We start from the raw sequence: 26,533 nt of genomic DNA, 5'->3' as shown, positions 1-26,533 counted from the left end.
GGATATTTCGTATTACGGACTTAAGGTACAGGTCTGTTTTTAATATTTGTTTTACTTTTCTCAAGAAAATTTAAAAAGATTAAGCTAAAGAGATAGTCACTCTACACTCATTCACGTAATACTAAACGCTTACGTACAAATTTAAGAAACAAGATAAATGAACTCAGCATCAAGGGGCTATAAAGTAGAAACATTGTTAGAAAAACTTTCTCCGCTATTTTTTGCTAGGTTCAAGGAATTCTTGGAGTAAGAAATAAAGACTAGAAAATATCTAAATTTTGCCTTTATATTTTATGTCTATATTTTTGCAAAATCGAGCCCTATTAATGGGCATTCTCCGATATTCCTTCAAGCCGTTTTCCTGTAAATCGAATCAAGAACTTCCAAGATGTACGATCTCAGTTATTTCAATACAAAGGAAGTGCGGCAATTTCTCTCCTTAAAAATCTAAACCTAAATCAAGAAAGCGATACATGTATACGAGTACGATGTTCGATACTGTCACTTGTCGCTTGTCAGTCGGGTCCTAGAAATATCTTCTTTCAAAATATATATTTGTATATGAGTTGTTATCACTTTAAAATCATTACATACACAGCGAGCACATTTAAATATTAGCGTGTCGCATTGTTGCTGCAGTGAGCTGTTAGTCAAGGGACAGGTAGATTCGTATTTCGCTCGCGGCGTCAATAAAGTGGTACCGGTGGATGCTTGCGACGCGACGGATACAATTATGTTATTGCAATCTGCTCTACATTGTATAAACCATAAAGCAGACTGCGTTGAATGTTTGATTTTAAATGAATGCCACATTCATTTACAATACAATAACTGACAATGAACTCTGAACAAATAGAGGTTTGAGGTTCGATTGTAAGGTCTTTGATTATACGTGTTAGCTTCGATAAAAAATCTTATGAGTACACTGATTATGTCAAAGAGAATTGATAAACACAAAAAGGATTATAAGAATAAGGAAAGGATATTATACTTATTAAAGGCTGACTACAATAGGAAGAGGAGCAAAGGAAATATGTACAAATCGATACGCATCAATAATTAAAGTTAACGGGCCTAGAATAAAATCGATCTTGATAAATTCCATTATTTATATAAATCAAACAAAATGGACTGATACAATCACTAGTGTAATTGAGTGAGTTCACGGAAATTTTCATTCATTCGTAACACTTTTATTTATTTTAACTGCCATTTTTATTTTAGGAAAGTTTGATTGTATACGAAAAAAAAAACTTGGGTTTTTAGTATAAATTTTATTTTGTTATTATACAGTACAACACCAAAAATTAGTAAGAGGTTTACTTGGTAAATACGTAAGTCATACGAATGTTCCCTTCTAATGAACAGGAAGCTTGTACAAGTCTTATCACCTAGACATTTGTTTTTATTATTTGGATTTTTAATAATTTGGTAATTGTGAAATTTACATGCCAATTCAGAGGCTTTAAGTTTAAATTTCACAAAACGTATAACAGTAAAAATTAAATCTTATAGCCATCTAGTAAGATGGCTTTAACTAATAGATTAATTAGTAAATTAAATAAAATGTTAAAAACTACAAATGTGAGTATATGAAAATTATTTTATAAATTTTATCTGTACACATGTCTAAACAGCGAAATTGTACACAGTCTATAAGTCTGAGTTTATAATAACTAGGTACAAAATAAAAGGAATTCTGAAATATTACACAATTTTATCATAAATACGATACATAATAAAAAGATAATTTGGTCTTTATAACAAGAATCCAAAATACAACCTTAATAATTACGATGTCGACAATCACTCCAGCCTGCAAGATATTTCAATATAATAAATGTTTATTTGCTGTTTAGTTAGTCGGGGATAGGCAAAATCAATTTATTCGAATGTTCATCTTAATTTCATTTCAACTCGGTGACATTGTAGTCAATAAACAAGACGTTAATTTAATATTAAGTTAAGCAATTTCATTTCAAGTATATTTATTTTTAAATAAAACGTAAGCGTAACGTAATAAGTTCATACTTAAAACATAGGACTACTAATTATATTTTTATTTGAATGAACTTGCATGAAATATAAACTAAACTTATTTTAGTGATAGTATTGACGGCTTAAATTAATGATCAAGCTCTGGATTTATTTTTATTGGGGGAAATCTTGTCGAAAGTGACTAAAATAAGTGTAGAAACACTTAGCGATAGAAGGCTAGCTTAACTATATAAAAAACGTTAGAGACAACTTCACTTATTGGGGGTTTCATGACATTACTTTTGCTCGTAAAGACACCATACATACCTTCAATGTATAAAATTACTTTTCATACATAATATTATTAATTATCACCAGAACTAAAGGTGTATCTTCGGATCCATACCGACTAAGGTACAATATAAATTACTAAATAGTACCTAAACAGGACAACTGTGAAACCGTTTTAAACGAGCTATTTAATATTGATTGATACGAAAGTTAATATTGATGAAAATAAATTAAATTTCGATAACTTCATTACAAATATTTATAAATACACGTAGTCGTGAAAATGTAAACAAAATACTTCGTATGTGGCGGTGCGGTGTCGGTTTATTTTGGGTATAATTCATTTTATGAACCAGTCACTGTATGAGTTTAGCATTAAATATATGAATATTTCGTGGAAATTATGCCAATGGTTATTAGGCTTATTGCTCTTTCTAGCAAATTATTAGAAATATCATTTAGTAGTAAGTAGCAATGATTATTGATTTTTGTCTGTATCTTCCTTCTTGCTAATAATAGAGCAAAAACTGAGTACTAAGTGATTTGTAAAACAAAAAACCATTATACGAAAAGTAACATAAATATACGGAGAGTATCAGATCTAAACATCAATTATTAATGAATAAACAGGAGTCCTTTAAAAATAACAGAAACAACATTCTTAATTCTACGCATAACCGGAACAAATAGAATCACATCGTAGCACTTGATATAAATGTTTAATAAAATTCTATAAGCCGATGCTGCTCAGGGGAAGGTATAATATAAAAGGCACATGCTGAAATATCTTAAAATGAAAAATCTCTGATCCAAATCTTCAAACAAGATTGAAACGAAACGAAATCCGTCCTATCGTCAGCCTGTATTTTCTTTGACCAATTCCATTGGTAATAATGGCTTTGGCAACAAACTGGATATATCTGGATGAAGCATGTAATGATGTAGAAACACGTGAGACGTTTCTTTTCAAATATAGGTATAATATATATAAAATACCCAGGTATGATATATATATGTAATTTGTTTATATCATACAAACTTTAGTTAAAATAAAATCTATCTAAACGCTTCGTTCCCATTATGTCAAAAAACAATGGCGAACCAAAAAGCAACATCTGCAAATTCACACTAATTTTATTCGTCAATTAAAATATCGTAACAGTATCTAATTTTTTTTACAATGTATATCACAAAACACAATATTTTTATTCCAACAAATATTTCAGTTCGTGTCATTTGTTTATCCAACACTATTAAAAATAGATCTCCGCGGATGGGCGACTGTCAATATTTTGAAACGATATGGATAAACTAGCAAGCAAAGCTAAAATAAAATCCAAAATAAAATAAAACCATACACAACGGTATGGAAAGCTGCCCAAGTGATAATTTTAGTATGTGATATCTTATAAATCTATATTGATCATTCATCATTATTGTTCTTCCTTATTATTCCTTAATGTTCAATGTTTGAAGAATGCCGTAAGAACTTAGAAGTTTTGATAAGCTTGAAACACAAAATACTGTCTTATTTTAGATCAATATATTATAATAGCATAATAGACAATTAATTAGCGCTTATACACTTAATTTATAAGACAACTGTCTAAAGTAATGGTTTTGGTAATCCTGTAATGCTGACTTTTAATTTGCTTAAAGCGTTATACTTTTTGGGTCCAAAAAGTCACGAAGAGATTCATTTTAATTAAGTTTTCCACGAGAAATAACGACCCAGGGACGTACGACCTTTACCAATCTTCATTACCCTCATTATTTCTCTGCAAACTGTTACCTTTAGTAATTGTGTTTATGTTAAACTTTATAAGTCAATTGAAGACTTAGTGATGTATGTCGTTATAGCGACTGATTTATTGGGTAAGCTGTCGCAGCCGTACGCTCTCTCCGAACTTGTAGAGGCATAAATCTTTAACTAGATACGAGAATCTATTTGGTAGATGAATAATTTTGGTATCATCCAAGTTAAAAAAATATTTTCACTTATTCCTAATGCTACAGCTAACATACATTATATATAACCAAAAAGAAGTATACTAAATATATAACCAGACATGGAATAAAAAATATATTCAAAAAGGTTCTAACTTTGAAGAAAGGAAAAGACAATAAAAATTATTTAAAACTTTTAACTAAGTAATGCCTATTTCGACTGTGTTGTTTAATGGTGTGAAAGAGAGGGTATGCATGTGACGGTGTCTATGTGGGATGCGCTCATGATTTAGCGCTATGGATGTTCTTAATGCTTCTCTTATACCGTGATATAAGCTATCATATCAATAAGTCATGGCTTAAATTTGAAATTCTTTTTTTCATTACATTAGTATTATTCGATTATTATGTTTTTTTCGTAAAACGAACACATCCTATAATGGAATACTTTAAAAAAAAAAGGTGATGTATATGAAAGTTTTAATTTAGAAACAAAATACACATACGTTTATTATTATAAATGTTACGTGGTAACGTCTTTGTTTAGTTATGAAAACAAAAAAGTTTGTATGGCAAGTAGTTTGCCCGAACATTTTATGTTTAATTTTTCATGTTTTTATCAGAAACTTGTGACAATTTCAGACAGTGGTGTTCTTGTCTATTAGATTATGATAACTATATTTAGAACTTTATGTCAATTATACTTAACGCAATAATTGTTTGAAGGTCAGCTAAAAATGAATGACACCTCTTTTATCTGGTAAAAATTTATATTTTAAATGACTGATTTAACAAGCTAAGTGTGTATACGTTTTATGGCATTCAATTGCTTTTTGCTCATAAAATACTAGGCGAAAAGCTATGTCAAAGTAGTTTTCCATTTATAAGTGAAATTTTTGCTGAGCACTTAATAAGATAGCCATTAAAATTGCGAAGAAAATCTAGTAAGTGGTCTTTATAACTGACAGGGCTGTTGAGGGCGTATAATTGAATTTCCGGTGGCTGATTCCGAGTCGGCAAAGACATTCAGTATCGTCTAGTCGTGGAAAAGCTTCGTTACTTTCATTTCCAATTAGTGCAATTCACACGTTTACCACATCTGCAATTTAATAATTAAATTACTCAGTTTTACGGCCAAATTTATAATTATCAGTCACCTTCAGCAAACCACACTAGACACACTAGATTATAACAAAATGAAAAAAAAATGGTTTTAATGATGAGTAAATCACTATAAATTTTTAGCAGATCTGCATCAATTTTCTTTTACATCAATTTTCTGCGGTATTTGTACTGTACTGTACACGCAGATTTTCATCGTCCATCTAATGTTCAATCTGTTAATTGGTATAGAGAATAAAATCCATCCATCGGAGTTTAAAGGCACAACCTCAAGGTGAAGCACATTTTTAGCTTAATGCTAATACTGCTAAGCTTAGCTCTGTAATACTAGTAGAAATAAAAATGTATTTAATGTGTGAATACAAAATAGCGCCTCAAGCGATAACATCTGCAATCAAGCAATGTTATTACCATGGAATTGACAGTTTTTGATAAATAGTAGTAATTTTAAGTTGCAATGACGGAGCCGCACGTGTACTGAACAACTATTTTTAATACAGTTGCGAAAGAATAAACAATTTAATAAAACTATTTGCTTTTTTCTCTTCTTTCGTCTTTTTGACCTTTCCAGTAAAATGTTCTCCGAAGCATTTTGTGCGATTATACTGAGTTCGGATGGTGTTAATTAAAATATCGTCGGAATTACTCATTTTATGCAACAAACAATTAAACTGGTAAAGAAAATTTTTGGAAAGTGGCGCCAACCGTGAAAGAATACTACGTATTATTAGTAGCAGAGATTTTTCTTTGTTTTTTTCACCCATTCTGGGTAGGCAAACCCCCATACAGCCAAGTCTTCAGTAGAATTGATATGAAATGAAATGTTATGAGATGAAATGAAACATAACCTAACTCATTGAATCAAATCATTAAATCTGATATGGAGACAAATTAGTAGATCCTTTTTAGAAAAAAATCCATGAATGATAAAAACTGCTATGAATTTGTTTTAGTAAAAACTTCATGGTAGATTTTTCTTTTTTATAGACATTGACCAACTGTCAAAAGAAAGGAAAGAGAACGCACGAGTGTGTAATAGCCCACATCCCGAACGCTATATGGCCCTGCCATACGCCACTTTTTGAGCAACGGTATTAAAGTTATATTATATAATCATTGCTAAAATATGCAGATCCCATAAATAATAGCTAACTAGAGTATAAAATATAAAATTAATAGAATTGTTTATCATTCCCGTAATGTTTGAGTAAATTACTTGATAAACTGTTTAATATTTATGCTTTGCTAATAAGTAATTAAGTATTCAACGTACTTAATAAAATAATTAATCACATTTCTGTTAACACTTTACAATTAATCCACATACAAATTTTAATTTGACGCTCTCTTACTGACACTTATTTCTTTGTGAGCGACCGTGTAACTTCTATTTTTATGTTTTGCGTCAAAGAATATTTATAAGGGATATATGGAAATACGGATGTACTCATGAAGTCGAAAAATAAATGTACAATTTTTAAAATACTGAAACGTACATTTAAAACAAATAAGGCAAACCACGTATTTATTCAGATTTAATTATTTATATTTTTTTTAGAAAAGGAGCTAATTTCGGACGCCCAAAAAGGCTTTCGTAGCCTATGCACACCCATTTCAGTGGTTGCCGGTGCGTCGCCTGCCTTTGAGAGACCAGTGTACACTGGTATTTTTTATTATGTGGTGATTTTAGGATAGGGGGACAAACGAGCCCACGGGCTGCCCAAAAAAGGCGTCGCAGCCCATGGTCACCATTAATTTAAGACATGTGAGTGGGTGCGTAAAATGTTCTTCTTCTACAGAATTTACGAATTTACGACTGTAAAGGCAACATACTTCTTTATACCCAGGTATATGTTCATTGATAAAGCCTCGTAGATGTGAACACTAATTGGAACTTATAAATTTTTTCCCGAGAAATATCAGAGTATATATAATTTATAAATAATAACATTAGTATTTGAACTGATACGTTTCTTGATAAGAAATAAGAAATTTGTCATATATTGGTCTCATAATTTATAGAAATTAATTTTAGTACATTCTGGTATTATCGCGAGAAATACATGTAGCATATATATTTTTTATTAAAGTTTATATCTTATACGATTCGGTGTTATAATTATTATATAATTCATAACATCATAGTTTCTGAGTTGAATGGAATGGAGGAAAATTAATTATCTAATTAAGTATACTTGTTGTTACAAGACAGCAAATAATGCTTCTTAGCAATGGAATCTACGTACACTAGTGATTAAGTTGGTCTACTTCAAAAATCCTGCGCCTGTCTTTACGGATGCAAAAGTGGATGGATCTCCGAGTGTTTCTCGAACCTTTTTTTATTGAAATTGATATGATGAGATTCTGACGTCGATCTTGATGCGTTAAGGGTATTTTTTAAAGTCATAGATTTTAGTGAATACTAGTTTATTTTACTGACTATACCTACTAGTACTGTGGACTCAGTTTCTGCACTTAGACGCACATTTGGTCCGGTACCACAAGTACGTTCTGCCCTGTGCCTGCCTGCTCAATGTAAACGTGATGATCGTAAGTATTTTAATGTTGGCGAAATAAGATTGCCTGGCCACATTAAAATAAAAGCTTTGATATCCAGCATCCTACTTAACTATATAATAAAGCTGACTTTATTTGAATTTTACTCGTGGTCAACGTGAAATATTCTACAAGTAGGTATTCCTGGTAACTTTTCCTCTGAAGTGCATTATGACTGTTACAGCCTTCTTTTGTTATGTAAGTTTTAATTGTCATTTTAATTGTGGAGACAGGATTTAACGGTCTAGTACGTTTTACACGTTGTAATAAAAAGTCTTAGTAGTTGTTGCCGCGTAGGACAGATGGCGTGCAGGTGTGCACATGGCGGCATCGTCATAACGAGCTGGGAATTGCTCAGACAATGAGTTATGTGGCCGACTGTTGGCTAGACTATTGCGATCGTCATTTGTCTGAATACAACTGAAGAGACCACTTTATCTCGTTAAGGGATTATATTGAATCGATTCATGGTTAATTTTGTATTTTTAGTTTGGCTTTGATTAATGAATTTGAAGCATACGCATAGCATTTTAACTTAAATTTACAGTTATGTTTAAAGCTTGGTTTTGTAATAGCAAAAGCAATATTATAGGTATTGGCCTAAAAATTTATGCGATTGCCAAATCATCAAAATATGTTCTATTTTTAGTTAGCACGCGAAACGTCGGAGAAATTTAATATATATATATATATATATAAGTGTATAATAATAATTAACATAGCTATCGATAAAACACATGTCTGCATGTATTTCACTTGACCATCGCTAAACTTGAAATTAAAAAGGAAAATTATTTCGTCATCCTTCGTTTGCCAAGAAATCCATCCCCTTTTATTATAAAGCGCGTTTTTTCAAAAGGTTTCATGGAATGCGCACTGTGTCAGTGGCTCTAGCATCAAAGCCGTGAAATCCTGTCCTCCGTACCGGAACTACCCCTGTGGGATCCGACAGCCTGTCATAAAGGAAATTATTCGATTGCAGCTCAAAGCGATTTTAGGACCTGGATTAAAAACTGCCTGCATTTATTTGTCCCATTGGAGTCTAGCTTTGAATGGCTATTAATAAATGGCGAGACATTTCTTTTTGATTCATTAAATATATTAGGAATTTAAAATGTCCAATTAAATAATTAAGTTCATAAAACATTTGCATATTATATTGTTATTTATAAATAATAATATAAAATAATTTAAATACCTACCCACACGTTCCTCGTTTATTATTATATTTTATTATTGTTATTTATTTTTAAAATCTATATTTTATATCTATTTAATATTGGTTTCCCTTATTCAAATTGTTTTTTGTATAGCACAAGTCATACCTCTATAAAAATAAAGTAAATCTAGTCTTTCTTTTCGTTAAAAGAAATATATTTAACCTTTATTTGTTATGAAAAGTAAATCATATACGAACTATGTAGTTAATTTTTTTATACATAGGCTTACATTACATTTTATCATATTTAATATATGTATATACGTTACTACGTCCCAGAGCGGGCCAATTACAATATTTTTTTATGTTCCTTACGTCGTGTAACTTAAGCAATTATTAATCTCCATACTGTACCATAAAAAAACAAAAGCTGTACAAATAGTTCTATCAAAACAAAACAACATGCATCTGAATGCACAAAATATTTTACTGAATTGTTTCTATAGGGTTGAATAAAAATATCTGGATGACGGCGATTTACCCAGTACAGAAGCATACACCGTTTTAAACAATTTTGATTGTGACTGCTTATTTACGAAGCTTTAATATACAATCTGCAACATAAATTCCACCGGCAACGTCCGTCGATCGATGGACATTTAAAAATGTCTGCAAGTGTAGTATGTGGTGGTTCTATAAGCTAGGGGCTAAAGATTTTAGTTATATGTTGTAATACACATTCTACGTTCAAGACGTCAACATTCTGTAATAAAATTCCTATGACCATTCCAAAGTGTCGCGGCATAACTACGTCATAGTCAAGATTTAATCAATGTATTTAACATTTTTCCACGTTGACATTTATCGCTCACCATCGCCATCTGAATAATAAAATCACACGTTGCAGCAATTTTTCTGCCTATATTTGCCTTATACATCCAATAATTGACTGGATTTGCAATCTAGAACAACTGTCCTAAACAAATACGTATTGACAACTAAGCTAAGCATCATGTCTGAAAAATTCCAAGTACATTTGAACAAATTTTTATCACTGATTGTACAAAAGCGCAACGTTAAAGGCAATTTGTATATTTTAGATGATTTGATTCAGAAATACTGCAGCTGGCGATAAAATTGTCAGGATTATTCACTATATTGTAAGATATGTATTCCATGGAGACGCGTATCCCGTGTGAATCAAGCATATTTGACGAATACATACATACATACACATACATAACTTCCCACGAAAAATCCCAAACGGGATCAGAATATCAATTGATTTCTATCCAATTCTCCTGCAAATTGCTCAGAAATTTTGTTCCCTGATATTTACATTATTTGCATAATGTGTCGAATTGTAATATCGAGAGAAAGTTTGGTGAAAATGACGCAACAGGTGATATTTATTGTTGTGCGTTACGTTTTATCTTTACAATTGCAATATCTTCGAGATGTCACATATTCCCTAATGAGGCAATTTGAGTACAGTAGGGTGGGGTGACATATTTCACTCTTTCTATTATGTTTTTGACTGTACTAGGTTCGATCCCCGGCTCGTTCAGTAATGCTATCAATCCATGTGGGTATCTCACACTCGCTCGTCAGATGAAGGAAAACATCACAACAAACATTGCGAGAACCTAAAAGTTACGAATAGATAGACTGGATTATTATTACTCAAGTTTTCGCCCAAAACACAAATGTTTTTGTTTCGAATTAATTAAATTAAGCAAACTTTTAACGTTCTTACTAAATACTTCATACTAAAAATTGTATTTCACCTACTTCAAGGAGATTTTAAGTGACAATTGACGTAAAATTGAAGAATAAAATTGTCTCTAAGATAAATAAAAAATACGGAAAGTTTCAAGAGTTGGCCAATTATTATGTTAACAAAATTTTATATTGCCATTTCTTTGTAATTGTGGTGAATACTTTTTTCCCTTCTAAGAGCCTAGAGTAAAATAAGTTGTATAGTCGGATATTATTATTATTTATAAAGAAGTTTGAAAGTTAAAATCCGACTGGCATGAGGGTGTCCCAGGATGGGCTATTCGACATGATGAGAAATCGAGTGTCGCGGAGGATATTTCCGGAGAAGGTAGTTTTCGCCACGGTAGAAGCTTCACCAGACCTAGTATATGCAAATAAAGTCCCTTTTTAGGAATGATCCTAATGATGAAATAAGAAATTTTAAAGAGTTTTTTTCTCAAACATTTTAGTAAGCTTATTAGGAAAGAACAAAAATATTGATATCAAAAAAATATAATTATAATTTAATTGGTTCTAGTCGGATTTATTAAGATTATCTTTTTTTAACAAGCACTTATATTAAATCTCCTCATCTCCGTTATTAAATGTTAAAGAATCAAAACAGATTAGATCATTAAAATTATTGTTGATAAACTTACTAATGAAGCTTTTCAAGTTTTAACTGCGGTGATTAATTAAGGGAAAGTTACGTTTTACACGACGGCAGATAAATTATCTTGTACCTTCGTTGTCTTCTTAACATGAAATCGTATTTGTGTTGTAATAAAAAAATTATGGCATTGAATATAACTACAATTAAAATAAAATAATAATAACAATTATAACTGAATACAATTTTAGATTTTATGTTAATCGGTTTCGAGAGCTTTTATTATCATAATAATTTAATTAATTTCATTTCAAAAACAATTATCTTTGCTTAATTACGAAGAGATTGGAAATAAGCGCAATGTAAGGATGTAAATCTCTGTAACATTTCCAAGTAACCACTCCGCCTGAAATATGTGTTAAGGAGAATATATCACCGTTTCGTTACAGATGTACAGTTTTATGAGTTTGCTAAATGTACTAAGAGACTAAGAGCTCCGTAGAGCATTCACAGATTACATCGTACATTTTTGTTAAAGTAAATCTCAAAATAGTGCCAAGTTTTTAATTTGTATGAAGGATTTTAATTTATAACAAAAAAAATCAATTGTAAATCTTACAACTACATACACATCATTACAAATATATTCGTGTAAAATATTTAAAAAAGGAACCTTAAAAATGTAGTCTTGTTCGTATTTTATAATAAAGAATAAATAATTTATTTATGGCAATAATCAATTAAATTTTTAACTTTCTAATTTCAGTAATGAAATTGTTATCGCTAAGCTGGAGTGTTTATTCGTCCACTTCAGTAAATGAGTGTAAAGCAATATTCAGATCATGAGTCGGCACTCAGCAGGTCAGGGTTGCCACATAGTTACGTAAAAATATGATGCTTAAAACGGAGGCAAACCGCTATTGTGGAGTTCACCAGTACGAGTAGGTTCACCTTTGGCAGCTGTAAAATTCAGTTGCCCTATCACTTCAATTTCAAAATTCAATAGCGAATTAGATCTAAATTTTGAGTTTTCTTACCAGGTAATGCCTAGTCGCGGATTCAAAACATGCCGGTTTCTTTGCGATGTTCTCAATCAACGTATGACTAAGTGCTGTTTGTTGAGAGTTGGATGCTTATGCCAATAGCTAGTGCCCACGCGATACACCATATTAAACATGGCTGATGTTATTTCAATTTAACCAAGTTTGTGCAAAGACAACATTTTCTTAATAATTCTTAACTGATATAAATATATGAAGCATGTAAAATGTGTTAGCCCTGGAGGTGGGTATTATGAAAACCTCTTGACGCGGCATTTTTTAGTGTGTCAAAAAACAGCTATATCACTTTGAAGACAGCCCTGACAGTTATTAAAAGTTCTCTCATTTTTAATTATCGCTTAAAACATAGTTGAAACCAGTATATTACGACCAATTAATTATGATGATTTTAATTGTCATATAATTCTGTCGAATTGTTCGCGAAAAATATAGCTTTTATGGAGAAATATTTTTAGAGAATGGAGAATTACTTTTAGATTCTACAATCACCTTAATTTAACATAAACTTAAAATGTTACTTTATAAAAATTAAATTAAAACACTAGTGCTGAAAGGAAATAAAGAATAATAAAAGAATAACGAAACTTTAATAAGGTATTCATTTAACTAACAACACCAACTATTTCAACTATTCATAGCACTGCAATTAAAACGTTCAAGGAGGCGTTAAATTGCGAGAATGCTTCTTATTAAGAAGTAACATCTTTTCTCTTAAATACTTATGAAGCAACTAATTTGTTTAATTATACTGTTTATTAAAATTTAACAGTTATACAATCTATAGCGTAGGCAATCCCGTTGCCATGACTATGCTCAAGAGCTCAACGATTTTAAATGATTTTCAAAATTCGAATTAAATCTGTTACACAGTTTGGACAAAATAATATTTATTCGTTTTACAGCAAACAACATATTGTATATAGAAAAAATACAATGGGTAGGTTCCATTGACAATTTGTACAAGGACGTTGCCATTTTGTGTTACGTTGTTGTGAGAAAAGAAGGTAAATATCAATCTAGTAGCAGGTATAAGACCCCGTGCGGGCTATGTAAATGCCAATGAATTTTCAACGGTGTTAAATTTTCTGCAATTTTTTTGTTTCTGCAACTCATCGCAGATAAAAATTTAGCTTTATCTATTAAATACTACTACTAAATATAGAATAAATCTAGTATAATACAATTTTATAATATAACATTTTATATTTTTTTACTTTAGTTACTTTACTTATTAAATTGTTGTAGTACATTTACGATATAATTATGCCAATTTTAATTATTAGGCGATAATTTTTAGATTATCGTTGAAAAATGCGATGCGATTGAAGCCGTTAAAGGCCATCCGGAAGCTCACTTACAAGATGCAAATATGCTCGAATACAGCTAACGTGACAAAAAGGGCTAAGTCAGCGCCTCCATAAGTTAGGTGTCCGGTAGGAGTGAGCCTGGTATTCTGAGAAATTTATAGCTCTAGCAAACTGGCATTTTGATATTGTTTTACGCCAAACTGACTTTGATTACCTCGTTAAAACTTTATGAGAGAGTATAACAATGCGATAAACGAGTTTTTAATGACAATTTACGCGCGCACTTTAAATCGAAAAACAAGGTTATTTAAATCCAAAAAGTCAATTTACAAACATTTCGAAGTCAATTATAACTTACGTTAATTTTGAAGGAGCAGTAAACATAGAGGAAGAAGACAACGAATGACTCTCATTTTTATATTATATTTTATAAAGTTACTAGAATCTTCGGTATTTCTATTTATACTATACTATACGATATACGTTTTATAGTTAATTTAAAACATACATTTAAATGAGGCATATAGAAAAGATATATTTATTTTTTACTTACGCAGTGAGTGACTGCTGTGGTCTGTGCTCGCCCAACGAAATATTATGTGTTTTTTTCAAGAATCATTTAGCAAGTGTATATATTTTATTATTGTTATATATAACTTACTAAATAACTGCTCAAAAGTTAAATTATATAAGAAGAAAAGAAGTTCTATTATTTATAGGACAATTACTCATATCCAATCACTGATTTTAACTGAAATATAATAAAAAGCAATAAATTTAACACAGCTTTCCAAGCGTTTACACCATCTTAATGAAGATTTATCGCATAAAAGGAGCATATCCAAAGTTAAATGTAATGTATCAAAGCAATAACGTGTCTGTCCTACGACGCTTATTGGATTGTAGATCTTTGTGCTCGTAACGACTCTGGGGCATCTCTTTTATTAAAAACACGTCTTCCAAGTCAGTAGTTGTACTTTTAATTAAGTATTATTGCACAAAATACATAGGTGCTCTGTGAAAATGCTCTTTTTTAACTCTAAACCAATCCATATGATGAAGCTAAATGCTTTTATTACATTGAGATGTATATAGTTACTATACAATATATAATTTAGTAGTGTATAAAAAAGGTCTTTATTTAGTTTTGAATACTAAAATAACAGCTTTAAAGGTGGCGTTACAAATCTCGCTCAAATATGATCGCATCCAAAACACTTTGAAAGTCCGAATCGCTGGAATTATTGGTGAAACGGTGACCCGCACTACTCAGCCATTAGATGGGCAATTTGTTCGGCTACTGCTGAGTAAGCCTTTAATCTCGCATCCCACTCGGCTTTAAGTGAGACCCTGGTACATTCAAATAAAGCGCTCATTTTCATTTAATTTTTTCCAAAAACTGTAACGTTGATACGCCCGGAGCGAATGTTCACATTTCCTATTTACGGGGGATTATTCGAATGCTATTATTTTATGCATCTATATCAGTTATATGTACGGTGTAATTCTTTATTTCTCGGGGTCTTACTATGCTTATATTATATTATTTTACATGACCTTTTTTCGAACGGTAGTCTTCTCAGTAAATTATGGCAAAATTATGTAACCAATTATTAAATCAGTATAGAAGAAGGTCCGGCTAAACTGAGATTTTATTAGCGCTTAACACTGGGTACATCCTAAAAATCTTTTTAAAATATGAGATTGATATATCCGTGTTTGTTTCTCGTTACCATCTAACAAATAAATGGGGAGCTCCGTATTGCAACCCTTGTGTGAACAGAGTGGCACTGTATCAGGTGTCGAGGTAACAAATGGAAAATGTTTTTCGCTTAAGTGAAGTATCAACCAGCGGTTTCAGCCAATTGACAATAATTTATTTCAGTAGTCTTCAATATTTTTAAAGGCTTTACGTCAACTTTCACAAATTTTGTTATAATAATTAAAATTGCGTGGGATGTACAATGAATTAAACGTCGTAGATCTTGTTTCACAATATGACGCATAATAAGAATTTGAAAAATGGGCTTAGTTATTAGCTATTTATCAAAAAGTTTTCAACCTACAAGAATAACAGAACAACACAGTGCATGATCAATTAGTAATAAGTGGGAAATACCAAAATAAAAAGATTAATTATTAAAATTATACTTTTTCGTTATTAATCAAGTAACAGTTATAAATAAATTGTAACAAAAAACGTTTTCGGAAAACAAATTATTATGATAATTTTTTTTGCTGATTATGATTTTATTCCTTGAAAGTTAGAGACTTGGAAATAACTCAAAATCAAAAGTTTTTATTTCAAATAGGCCTTTGCAGGCTCTTATGAAACGTCTAGTTGCACGGTTCCAAAAAGTGGGTCTCATGGAAAAGAACCGGCAAGAAACTCCATGGACACTCTTTTCAACAATGGTTTAGCTTACAAAGACTCGGTTACAAGAGTAATAATCGGCTGAGAAGTTTATATAATGCAAGGTATACAGAGATTCTATACAATGCAAAAGAAAATTGAGTTTTTACTATTAGTGTAAAATGAGATATACACACTTGCACAGCGCAAGTTGCCAGGGAAGCCGCACATGCAGAGATGCATTAGCGCCATACATCTTTATCGTCAACATAGTCTTGGATTTTATAATACGCAATGCCACTTATAAAGAACAAATGAAATTAATCGTTTCTAAAGTATAGCACTTGTGCCGATATATGCCACTATGTCCAACTTTGCTAAAAGAGAATTAGCTAACAAAGCAGCTGAACAATGTTCTAGTCAAAAGTTGCCTGCATTTATAAGTTTGATATACATACCGGCATATTTAAAAAATGTATTAATCAATGAAATAACTTCATTCAGCTCACTAGTAAAGTAGACTTAAGTAATAGACTGCCAATAGTATTATGTGCTGTTACACATACCACGAAGGGCACTATCATCTTCTATTATAATTACCAACGAAGTACCAGCGTATATTATTTGGGCCGTAATCTGTTTGAATTCGCGGCCAGGTGTGTACGAGGGTTCTTTCGGTTCATTGCACAATGAAATTGCTTCGTTGCGGTAAACTAAATGTTTTTACACCAAAAATCTCGTGGATGTATTCAATTTTTTAATCTGGTACATTCGAAACTCAACAATACGCATCACGATAAACGAATGGCAAACAGTAAAGTATTGTTATTGACGTATTTGGGGTATTAATAAATTAATTGTAATATTGGTTGTTATTATTTATTACAAAGCACAAATACCAAAATACATCTAAATCATTTATTAGAGCTCGCATTTATGGATAAAACACATTAGATTTAAATAAACATTTTAAGGAAATATAAGTACATCAAAACATTATTTCAATATGAAGTATGCAATTTTCTACAGATTGTTAAAACGAATTACAAACATAAACGGAAATATTTCTTTGCAAATCATTTGCACTATACAAGATTCTTTTCATTGCAAACGAAAGCACTTAAACTTGAAGACGGACTGTAATTTTAAACTCCAATTAACAAATGTGAAACTTCGCGGAGGTCAATTAAGAAATGTCGTGTTAAGAAAGCGAATGTTAATTACTTCAATTTCACTTCCCGACTGGATTTAAACTAGTGCTTACCAATCTGTAACAAAACAGAATTTTAACGAGATACTCATTAGAAGAAATTCAATCATAACTTGCGGGTAGTAACAAAAATCACTCATCGATTTGATTTCATAAGTATGTGAAGTTTGAATTATATTAAAAAAAATGTAATGATTTTGCACTATAATTTTATTTCAAAACACTCAACAATATAAATTCCTCGATACAAAAAACACAAGGACACCTCTAACTTTTGTCTATTTTCGCTTTTAATCAATCTTGCCGAGTATTATGGAACCAAAAATTAAGTGGCATTTTAGTTTGGCCGAAAGCTGTTACTAGCGATTTTATTTAATTTTCCGTAAAGTTTATTTTTGTTCCGCGAAACACTGTATCGTCCGTCTTATCTTACGTGAACTTTGAGAATACATTTGTTTCACCTGCGGCTTTTTGGGGCCACTGCTCAATATAATATTATATATAATATATTCATTACCACCTGTAAAATAAAAAACCTTACTGCCAAAAAACTAATCTAATACCAAAGTGGCTAAAGCAAAGCAAAAGATTTATCTATCAATCATAATTCAAATATAGGCAGCTCTAGAAGTGATTCGTATATTGAAACAAAACACAAGTCGTTAAGCATTATGCATAAGCATATCTGCATGCATCGATTTAATAATTTTAATACAATAACAAAACGACGCATAAAAATGTACATAATAAGAAAAAGACTTATGATTTACGATTATTTTTTCGAGAGTATGAAACCTTTGATCTTTTAGGAAACAAATACTCATAACAAGGTTGTATATCTAGAAGTTAACTAGTTTAATCGAATATTTAGTTCGCACGTAATGTGTGTGTCCCAAGAATAGTAAATTATTTATAGTAATATTTTGTTACTAATTAAATTATTCATAATAATAATAATGTAAAAAAATATAAATAATGTGTCAAGGTGTCAAGTCAAATTGTCGGAATCAATTTTCTACATCAGTTAGGTCGTTTTCCAAGTAATCACGTTTTTATAGGTCAACCTTTATCACTTATAGTAGCTTGATAGATTTCGAGTGTACTCTACACTCTTAAGTCTGCCATGAGAAAGATATCGTTTCATAAAAAACCGACGGTATAAAAGTGTTGAGCCGAGTGTTTGTTTACTTGAAACTCAAGAGAAGGTTACTTACCCTATTAATTAAGTTTTCAGGTTTTTAAGTATCGAAAATAAACTGTTATTTCTAAATTAAAGTGGCTTAGTGGTTAACGCACAGGCCTACTTGGGTTGAAAGTTATTCTGAACATAGTCATAACAAGTCACTTTTGAAATAACACGCAGAAGTCTGCCTGTCCTATATGGAACTGCAAACATTACGTTCAAGCTTTCCTCTATGGTTAATTTCATGCAAATTTTTATAACGCAAAGGTAGGTTTGACGAACGATTCTGCGTAAGACTGTTGGTCTGTGTTCCACCAACCACTACCCCCCAGTTATGTTATCAAACAATAACGACACAAAACAGCAAATTGTGTAACTTTTAAGATATCTTATGTAAGAAAGGTATTATTGTGTCTGTTTCAGCTACTTTACTGCTTTCGTATTTCACTTTTTGACAAAAGCTTTTATAGAACAACTTTTCTTAAAGAGATGGTTTTATACAAACAGTTCTCCGTGACTTCGTTCTCGTGGAAAACAAATGTATACCACGAATATCCAATATACTTTTTCAGACCAATTTTTATCCAGATCCGTTCAGGTATTTGCGTATTGAAATCATTTAAATTCTTTACGAGGCAGTTGTTTTATGTACTTATAGTATATAGTGTAGGTACCGATTTGTGAAAATCATATCATATAAATAAGCCCGTTATTGTCATAGCCGTAATAGTAAGCAAATATTAGTGAGAGTTATGTGGACAAAGAAACATAAATAGACGATCCTAATTAGATTTTCGTTTGACAAATATAAGAAATTGTTATTATTTTCTCTCAACAAATATTTGCTGCAATGCGTTTATCTAGAGTATGACCTAAATATCGGGTAATAAAAAATATGTACATTGAAATTGTTTAGGAGAACTAGGATATAAATCCTATGCTAGGACTAGGATATACATATATGTTCCACGACTGAGCGTTTTTCAAGGCATTTTTTGCCGCGCACCACCGCTATGTGGAACCAGCTGCCCACTGAAGTATTTCCGAACCAATTCGACTTAGGGTCCTTCAAGAAAAGAGCGTACAAATTCTTAAAAGGCCGGCAACGCACTCGCGAGCCCTCTGGCATTGAGAGTCTCCATGGGCGGCGGTATCACTTAACCTGCCCGTTTGCCCCCTATTTTATAAAAAAAAATATATATATAAATTTTGTATGTTTGTATGGCTACTATAGCCATACAGAAGAAACATACAAAATTTTAATTCTATCTGCTAGGGATTTGGATGGTGTTAAACGGTAAAAAAACTCGAAGCAGTTGAAACGTTTTGTAGAGGGCGAAAGGTACATTCACCTACTCGTAAACATCAACCATTAAGGATTATTAAGATTTTTATACATGAAATTTAAGAAATGGAATTGGACTAAAGTATACAAATACCGTAAATGATGCGAAAATACTGTGTTCTCAAATAATCAAAAGAACAAGATTTTTTGATCAAAATAGTTGGTATGTTATTCCATGGCTTTATCATCTTTTTAAATCGCTTTATCGATGAGAGCCCGACATCATAAGGACTTTAGCGTTAAAAAAATTAACTTAGTTCATTTTTTTAAACTTTATCGTCTCGCTTTAATTCTTAATAGATATTATAAAATATATAACTCATTTCATAAAAACTTTAACCTGAACACAAATAGCCTTAAGAAAAACACTTTTTGAACGGATTAAAGCTATGTATATTATTAAAACTTATAATTTATTACAATATCTTAGAAATTAATGAACAGTACTTACTTTCAATGGTAACAAGATTATACAAACATATTTTATATTACATAATTCCGGCCGGTAATAGTCCCACTCACTTACTGAGCACGGTCTTGCTGTGCATCTTCTACCGCTTTTACGATGTTTACGGAGTTCAGGGGAGTTGTTCGGATTACCTGCAGTTATATACATCACCGGACGTCGAGGTAGAATAAGAAATTCTTCTCGTATTCATTGTTCCACAATTGAGCGATTTGCAAACCTTCTAGCAGTAGAAGGGTCCATAGGCGGTGGCATCATATAACATCAAGTAAATCTCCTATCCGTTTGCCATCTGTTCTATAAAAGAAATCCAAAGATAGATTTACTTACTGTCTAAATATTTGAAAATAAAATAAAATTGTAATTTTTTAATTACAGAGGAATTAACAATCTAAGGTTCGTTGCAGTTTTCTCGAATATTTAAAAGGAATACAATTCACATTGAGTACTTTTTAAATTTCGTACTTTCACCATCATCGTATCTTTAAGGTTTTCTGTGCCGTTATTGCTCGCTTGTACTAGAATAACATAGCGTGTAATACAGGATCAGTACAAATTATATAAGCATCGGGTAAATTCCTTGTTTATTTTACCCTTCTAATTAACTCAGAAATAGTATCTAAACATTGGTAACAATAGAATTTGAATGGGCAAACAATTTCCCGCGTTACCAGAAACTTCAATTTCTTGTACTTTGAAATAAAATTAAAAATTTAAATAATTATGACTTATAGTACTTCAGGTCTCGTCGTTCAAAACTTAGAATATAAGGATTTATCATAATTAACTGAAATAATAAACGAGTATCGAGACGTGGGCAATTAACACATCCAATAATAATAAAAACATTAAAATAACCGATAATAAAAAGCACTGCATTGTAACCTTCAGTTTTATGCATATAAAACATCGCCCCAGTTTATAAATAGAACATTAAAATGGGCTTTTAAAGCTTGAATTTATTTCTAATTTCAATTTTATGAATAAACCCCTAATTGGGTGAGCGCCAAATTGGATTTCTAAAGGCGAACGGTTTTGTTGTAATTTGTTGCAGTTAATACAGCGTACAATGTTCAGTGAAATGAAAAGGTAACTGTTGGGGCATGCAACATACGCTAGCTCATGAATAACACATATATACCCTTAGTTTAACAAGGACTTCGATATCGTTACTAACTCCTGCCGTTAACAGCTTCTATTTTATCTCTAAAAACTCGAAACGTATTTAATATACCAGTTTACGGCAATGTCAGTCCTGGGGTCGGGCGGTACGACCGCAGCAGTTGAATGTAATTATACATACAAACATGTTGGTTGACATACATTATATTACCCAGTAAAACTCAATAAAGAAACTCATAACGAACTACACACAACCTCGTAAAAGTTGACCTTAATTCAGATTTCATTAATTGTTATTATGGAAATTCAGTATTAAATATGGGTGTTTAGCGCTTTTCCTCGTTGATCCAAGAATAAGCTTGAAATTTTGTGCACAAGGCTCTTTGGGATTGAGTATTTGCCACGCCCGCATGAACTTTAAATTACGTCTGTGGATAAAATAATAAAACGTGATATATCTGTGAAAAGAAATCCACTTTGCGTCGTCTCAAATAGTAGGAGTATTTGGTGTTCTGATGAAAAGCAACACTGTATGTGTTGCTTACACACAGTAGATCATTTCAGAGTATATGATTTAAATCTCCGCTGAACTGTCCCCAGTTTATTATCGTACACCTTTAAAAGGAAATTCGTTTTACTCATAGTCCACTCTATGTAAACATTCAGAGATAAAATTTAAAAAGGCCTTTTATTTCACCCTTCCTGGCTGAAATATTGATTGATGTAGGTACTTTTTTTTATCTCAATCGTAAAACATTTATTTTTAAGAAACCTCAAAAGATCGTCGTTGAGAGAAAAGCGAGCACTCCTAAGTTTGAGGCGTTATCGAACTGATAGAGCTTCACTGCACTCTAAGTTTATTCTCTATTTTATTAATTTCCAGTTTTGGCAAAAGGCGCTTGAGATTATCTAGTAACTTCGGCTTCCTTAAATTATCTTTATTGAACCAGCCAAATGTTTAATATGAAATACAATATTGTGACTGACACAAGCTTCGTACAATGGGATTTATTACAGCTTCTAAATATAGATTTTGATGATATTGTGTTCCAATTGAAAATAGTTTCTAGTCTCAAGCTTTATCAACCATATTAGATATGTGGCATATTATATTCTCAATATATCAAGAAATTTACCTAAATATATATCTTTTACACAATACTGATTTACCTGATTAGTGTAACTGTTATTTTATATTGCCTACCTGCTATTTTATTATGGATACCTTTCACGCTTTTTTATCAAAATATATAAAATAAACAATTTTTTCTCTGGGATTTAAGTTGGTACACAAAAAAACAAATCGAGCTTAATTTAAGCCAAATAAATATAAATACAATAAACTATAAAAAAGGTTTTGAAAGTAGACATTACTTTCTTAATATGTGAATTATTAGATTTATCCTATGATTTGTCACTTCCTAAGCTTTCGGTATTCTTAAAAAATATTTAAATCAGAAAGTAATGTAAAAATATCTAAGAGTTGGCTTATAACAGTGCCATATTTAGTAGCCGTTTATTAATATGAATTAAATAAAAACACTAAAGAATTTGATCATTTCATCTATTTCATATAACAATCATTATTATACCATTCTTTTTACAAAGTGATTTAATTAATATTTATAATACAAATTTTGTGCTATTTACAACCTACAATTACCCGAATCTACAAATAAAACTCTTCTAAATTCAAATTATATAGAAGCTTAGTATGAGCATTCACAACAATACTTTTTATCTACTACTATATTTAATGCTTAGATCATCTTTGAAAATACACATAGTTGAAATTAATTACTTCTTTTTGTTTTAGAGCTTGGTGCAGAGTTATTTATTTCTTCAATTTTGTTTTAAAATCGTAATTGGAATGTTAGAAAATTTAAAAATGTGTTAACAATAATAAATACTCATAGAAAATTATGTTTTTATTGTAAGAACTGAATGCTTTGTCTACATCTCACTCCCTGTTCATATTTTTAACTCCACTTGTCCCATCTCCAAGTATGTATTAGTCAGTATCATATTTGATATTTCAATAATTCAGTTGTTGTATGATTACTAAAAATTTTGTATTATTAATAAGTTTTACTTATTTCAACTTCAAATAAACAATATTCCAGCTACTTTCTAAATTCTATTAATATTATGTAATATCATTGATTTTTTCTTCTAATTGACGATTCTATATTATTCTGTAATGCCATAAAAATGCAACAGAAATGTGATTCAAGTCTGTTATAGAGTAAAAGACTGTTTACGATTAACTAACACAATAATATATGTAACAACACAATGAATAGAAATACGAAACATCTATAACAGTACCTTTATTTTTAAAGTCCAGGTAATGATGAGCTCTCTCAATATGAATTGTTTACTCATACATTTCCATTCCCTATTTGTCATTTACAATGTGGTAAACATTACAACACTGATACGTCAACACAATACAATGACCACATCGTTGGTCATTGGGTTTATGTGAAATATCGACTTCTATGTACAATCTATTAGTTTAAACTAGACAAGTGGTACAAAAAGTTCATAGCCTAACATTAACTTGATTTATACTATAAAATGTTTAACTAAGGACACGGGGTAGATTAATAATAGCACTGAGTGTGTTTTTAATTGCTGCGGCGATCGCGCGGAGGCTGCCGGTGCAGGAGTTGGCGGGCCGAGTCTATTGTTAGCGCGAACTACTTGTGATCGCCAACGCATTGCGTACAGAGGCTGCTGACGTGATAGAGCTACTAACCTGTACAAATAAAATGATAATTAAAAATTGTAAATGTACTATTAATATCTCATACTTTTTAAAAATCATAATGACCACATCTCTATTGTCTATAATTATCAAACATAATTATTTAAAATGATAAATATATGTTCATTAAACTATTCAGTAGCACATAAATCGATATGCTAATTTGAATTCTGTAAACAAAGTCATTTAACACGAATATTAATACGGTATGAAATTTATAATTTTGATTCGTTTACGATGACCTATTAAATATTTAACTAACGTTTTAATTTAACAAAGTTTTCTTATGTTTAACTGTATAAAGTCGCTCTAAATTCACGCATAAAATGTCATTTAAAATTCATCCGCGTACGACACGAATTTCTAATACGTACAAAAAGAGCTGTGTACCGTGAAATACATTTTAACTGTAAAGGTATGCGCTTACTTTCGGGCCCTTTCGGTAGAGTAACTTATTAAAGTTAGGAGCATTCATAAATAATTTAACGAAAAGGATCTTTTTAAACTTGAAGACACATGCGAAAGGATGATTACAATTACGTAATTCGTGCTTTCTTATCAACTTTTGAATACTGTTAAAAAGATTTAAAAGAAAATACTTCTAATTTTGAGCTGTTCAGCAGAATTCATACGTAGGCCGAAGTATCGATAAAAATTGATGTTTCCTATTAAACGCCTTACGCATTGTAGTTTCATGTATACTAAGTGAGGTATTAGTGAAAACGAATATGGTACAAAACTATAGATTAAATGATATGGTAAGTAGGCCAGGCTGTTGTGATGTGATAAAACTTATTTAGAGTACAAACCGGCTAAACTTAGTTTTACAATCATGTTTATAGAGCTTTTTCATATTTGTAATTAGCTTAATTTAGAAAAGGTGCAAAAACCCATAAGAGGAAGATAACTTAGAAGGTAGATATACCAGATATAACAGAAAGTGACTCAGTGACAGACAGGAATGGCGGGATTTGGAGGACTACTTTCGGCACATAGATATCTAAAAAGAATGAGATCATAGAAATATACATGTTTTTAAGTGTTATTGTATCTGAAATAAAAGGCTTTTATTGTTATTATTATCAATATAAATTTAAGGATATAGTAAAATCATCAATGGATTATTTAGATGTTTTTATAAAATCAGGTGTTTTGTTTTTTTGTTACCTGATGACAACAGTATTTAATCTCCAAGGCAGTGTGTATGTGTGGTTCTTATGTCTTGCACAAAATGTATAGAGTAGGTCCCCAGCCGAAGCGGCAAGGCCGCCCTCATTGTGGATACCTGTGCCTGACCATTCGTGAATTGTTATATTCCAAGAACTGCACGATTTGTCCTATGAATTAAAAATCGTATATTAATAAAAAATAATTTTATAATTGTTTATTGACACAATAGTAACTTAATTAAAATTGATTACAAAATGTTACAAAAAGGAATTAAATATGAATATTTTGGCCGAATAATAATTATAACCTAGTCCAGCTAAGAGTTCTGTTACAAATGAAAATGCATTTTTTTAAAATTAAGTAATGTAATATTAATAAAATGTATACCTACATGTTTATTAAAATCTAAGCAAAAAATAAAATTCTATTCGAAATGGCCACCCTTGGCATTTATACGGGCCTTTGATCTGTTTGGCCAGGAATCTATGGATTTACGCACTGTTTCTAAGGGACATTTCGCGAATGATTGCTCCAAAGAACGAGACTCAAGTGAGTATCGTTTAGAGCAGGCTATGTCTTCTGAAACTGACTATAATTTGAAGTCTAAAGGGTTAAGGTCTGAGCTAGATGAGGGCCAGTCTTCAGAGGGCCTCTTATAAAATCCGAAACGTTCGTTTTAAGCCAGGCTTGGGTAGGTCGTGCCTAGTGAAGTGCAGAATCCTGCTGGAAAGTCCACTGTATATTGACGATAAGTACCGAGCTTCAGGTCTTGTTTTATAATACGTGACAGAGTCCTAGCCAGGAATTTTCATTTCTCGCGATAAGATTTTTTGCTTCCTAATGGGGTTTCGACGAATTCTGCTTTAACAGCATGAACAGCCTTCGTAGTTCTATCGGCACACGGTCCGATCTTTTCAGGTCTTCGACAGACGAAGTGGTATTGTATCTGATGATATTACGATATACGAACCAACGGCTTATACCAAGCTATTGAAATGTCTGGAATATGACCGACGGCTCCATACCCACTTTGCGCAAAGCAACACCCCATTCCATATTGTAATTTGATAATGATCACGAAAAAATATGTGAAATTCGCAATTTTTTAAAATAATTTACGTGTTCC

General features: G+C 31.3%; 1 protein-coding gene across 6 annotated transcripts in view; it reads right to left on the bottom strand.

Annotated features, from left to right (window-relative positions):
- Nucleotides 1-23,065: 23,065 nt before the first annotated feature.
- LOC123716763 overlaps nt 23,066-26,533 on the bottom strand; it is a 33,855-nt gene continuing 30,387 nt past the window's right edge. For 5 of the 6 annotated variants that reach the window (XM_045672655.1, XM_045672654.1, XM_045672657.1 and 2 more), the window contains 2 exons: nt 25,405-25,574; nt 23,066-24,228 (listed from right to left, as the gene is read on the bottom strand). In XM_045672655.1, the coding sequence (XP_045528611.1) occupies nt 24,036-24,228; nt 25,405-25,574 (363 nt within the window). In that variant the 3' untranslated portion in view covers nt 23,066-24,035. The remainder of the gene's footprint in view (nt 24,229-25,404; nt 25,575-26,533) is intronic. The other variant, XR_006754610.1, reaches the window with a different exon arrangement.

Source organism: Pieris brassicae, chromosome 11 (genome assembly GCF_905147105.1).
Source record: "Pieris brassicae chromosome 11, ilPieBrab1.1, whole genome shotgun sequence".
NCBI classification, from domain to species: domain Eukaryota; kingdom Metazoa; phylum Arthropoda; class Insecta; order Lepidoptera; family Pieridae; genus Pieris; species Pieris brassicae.
The sequence above is the reverse complement of the archived record's forward strand: the minus strand, read 5'-3'. Positions and strand labels throughout refer to the sequence as shown.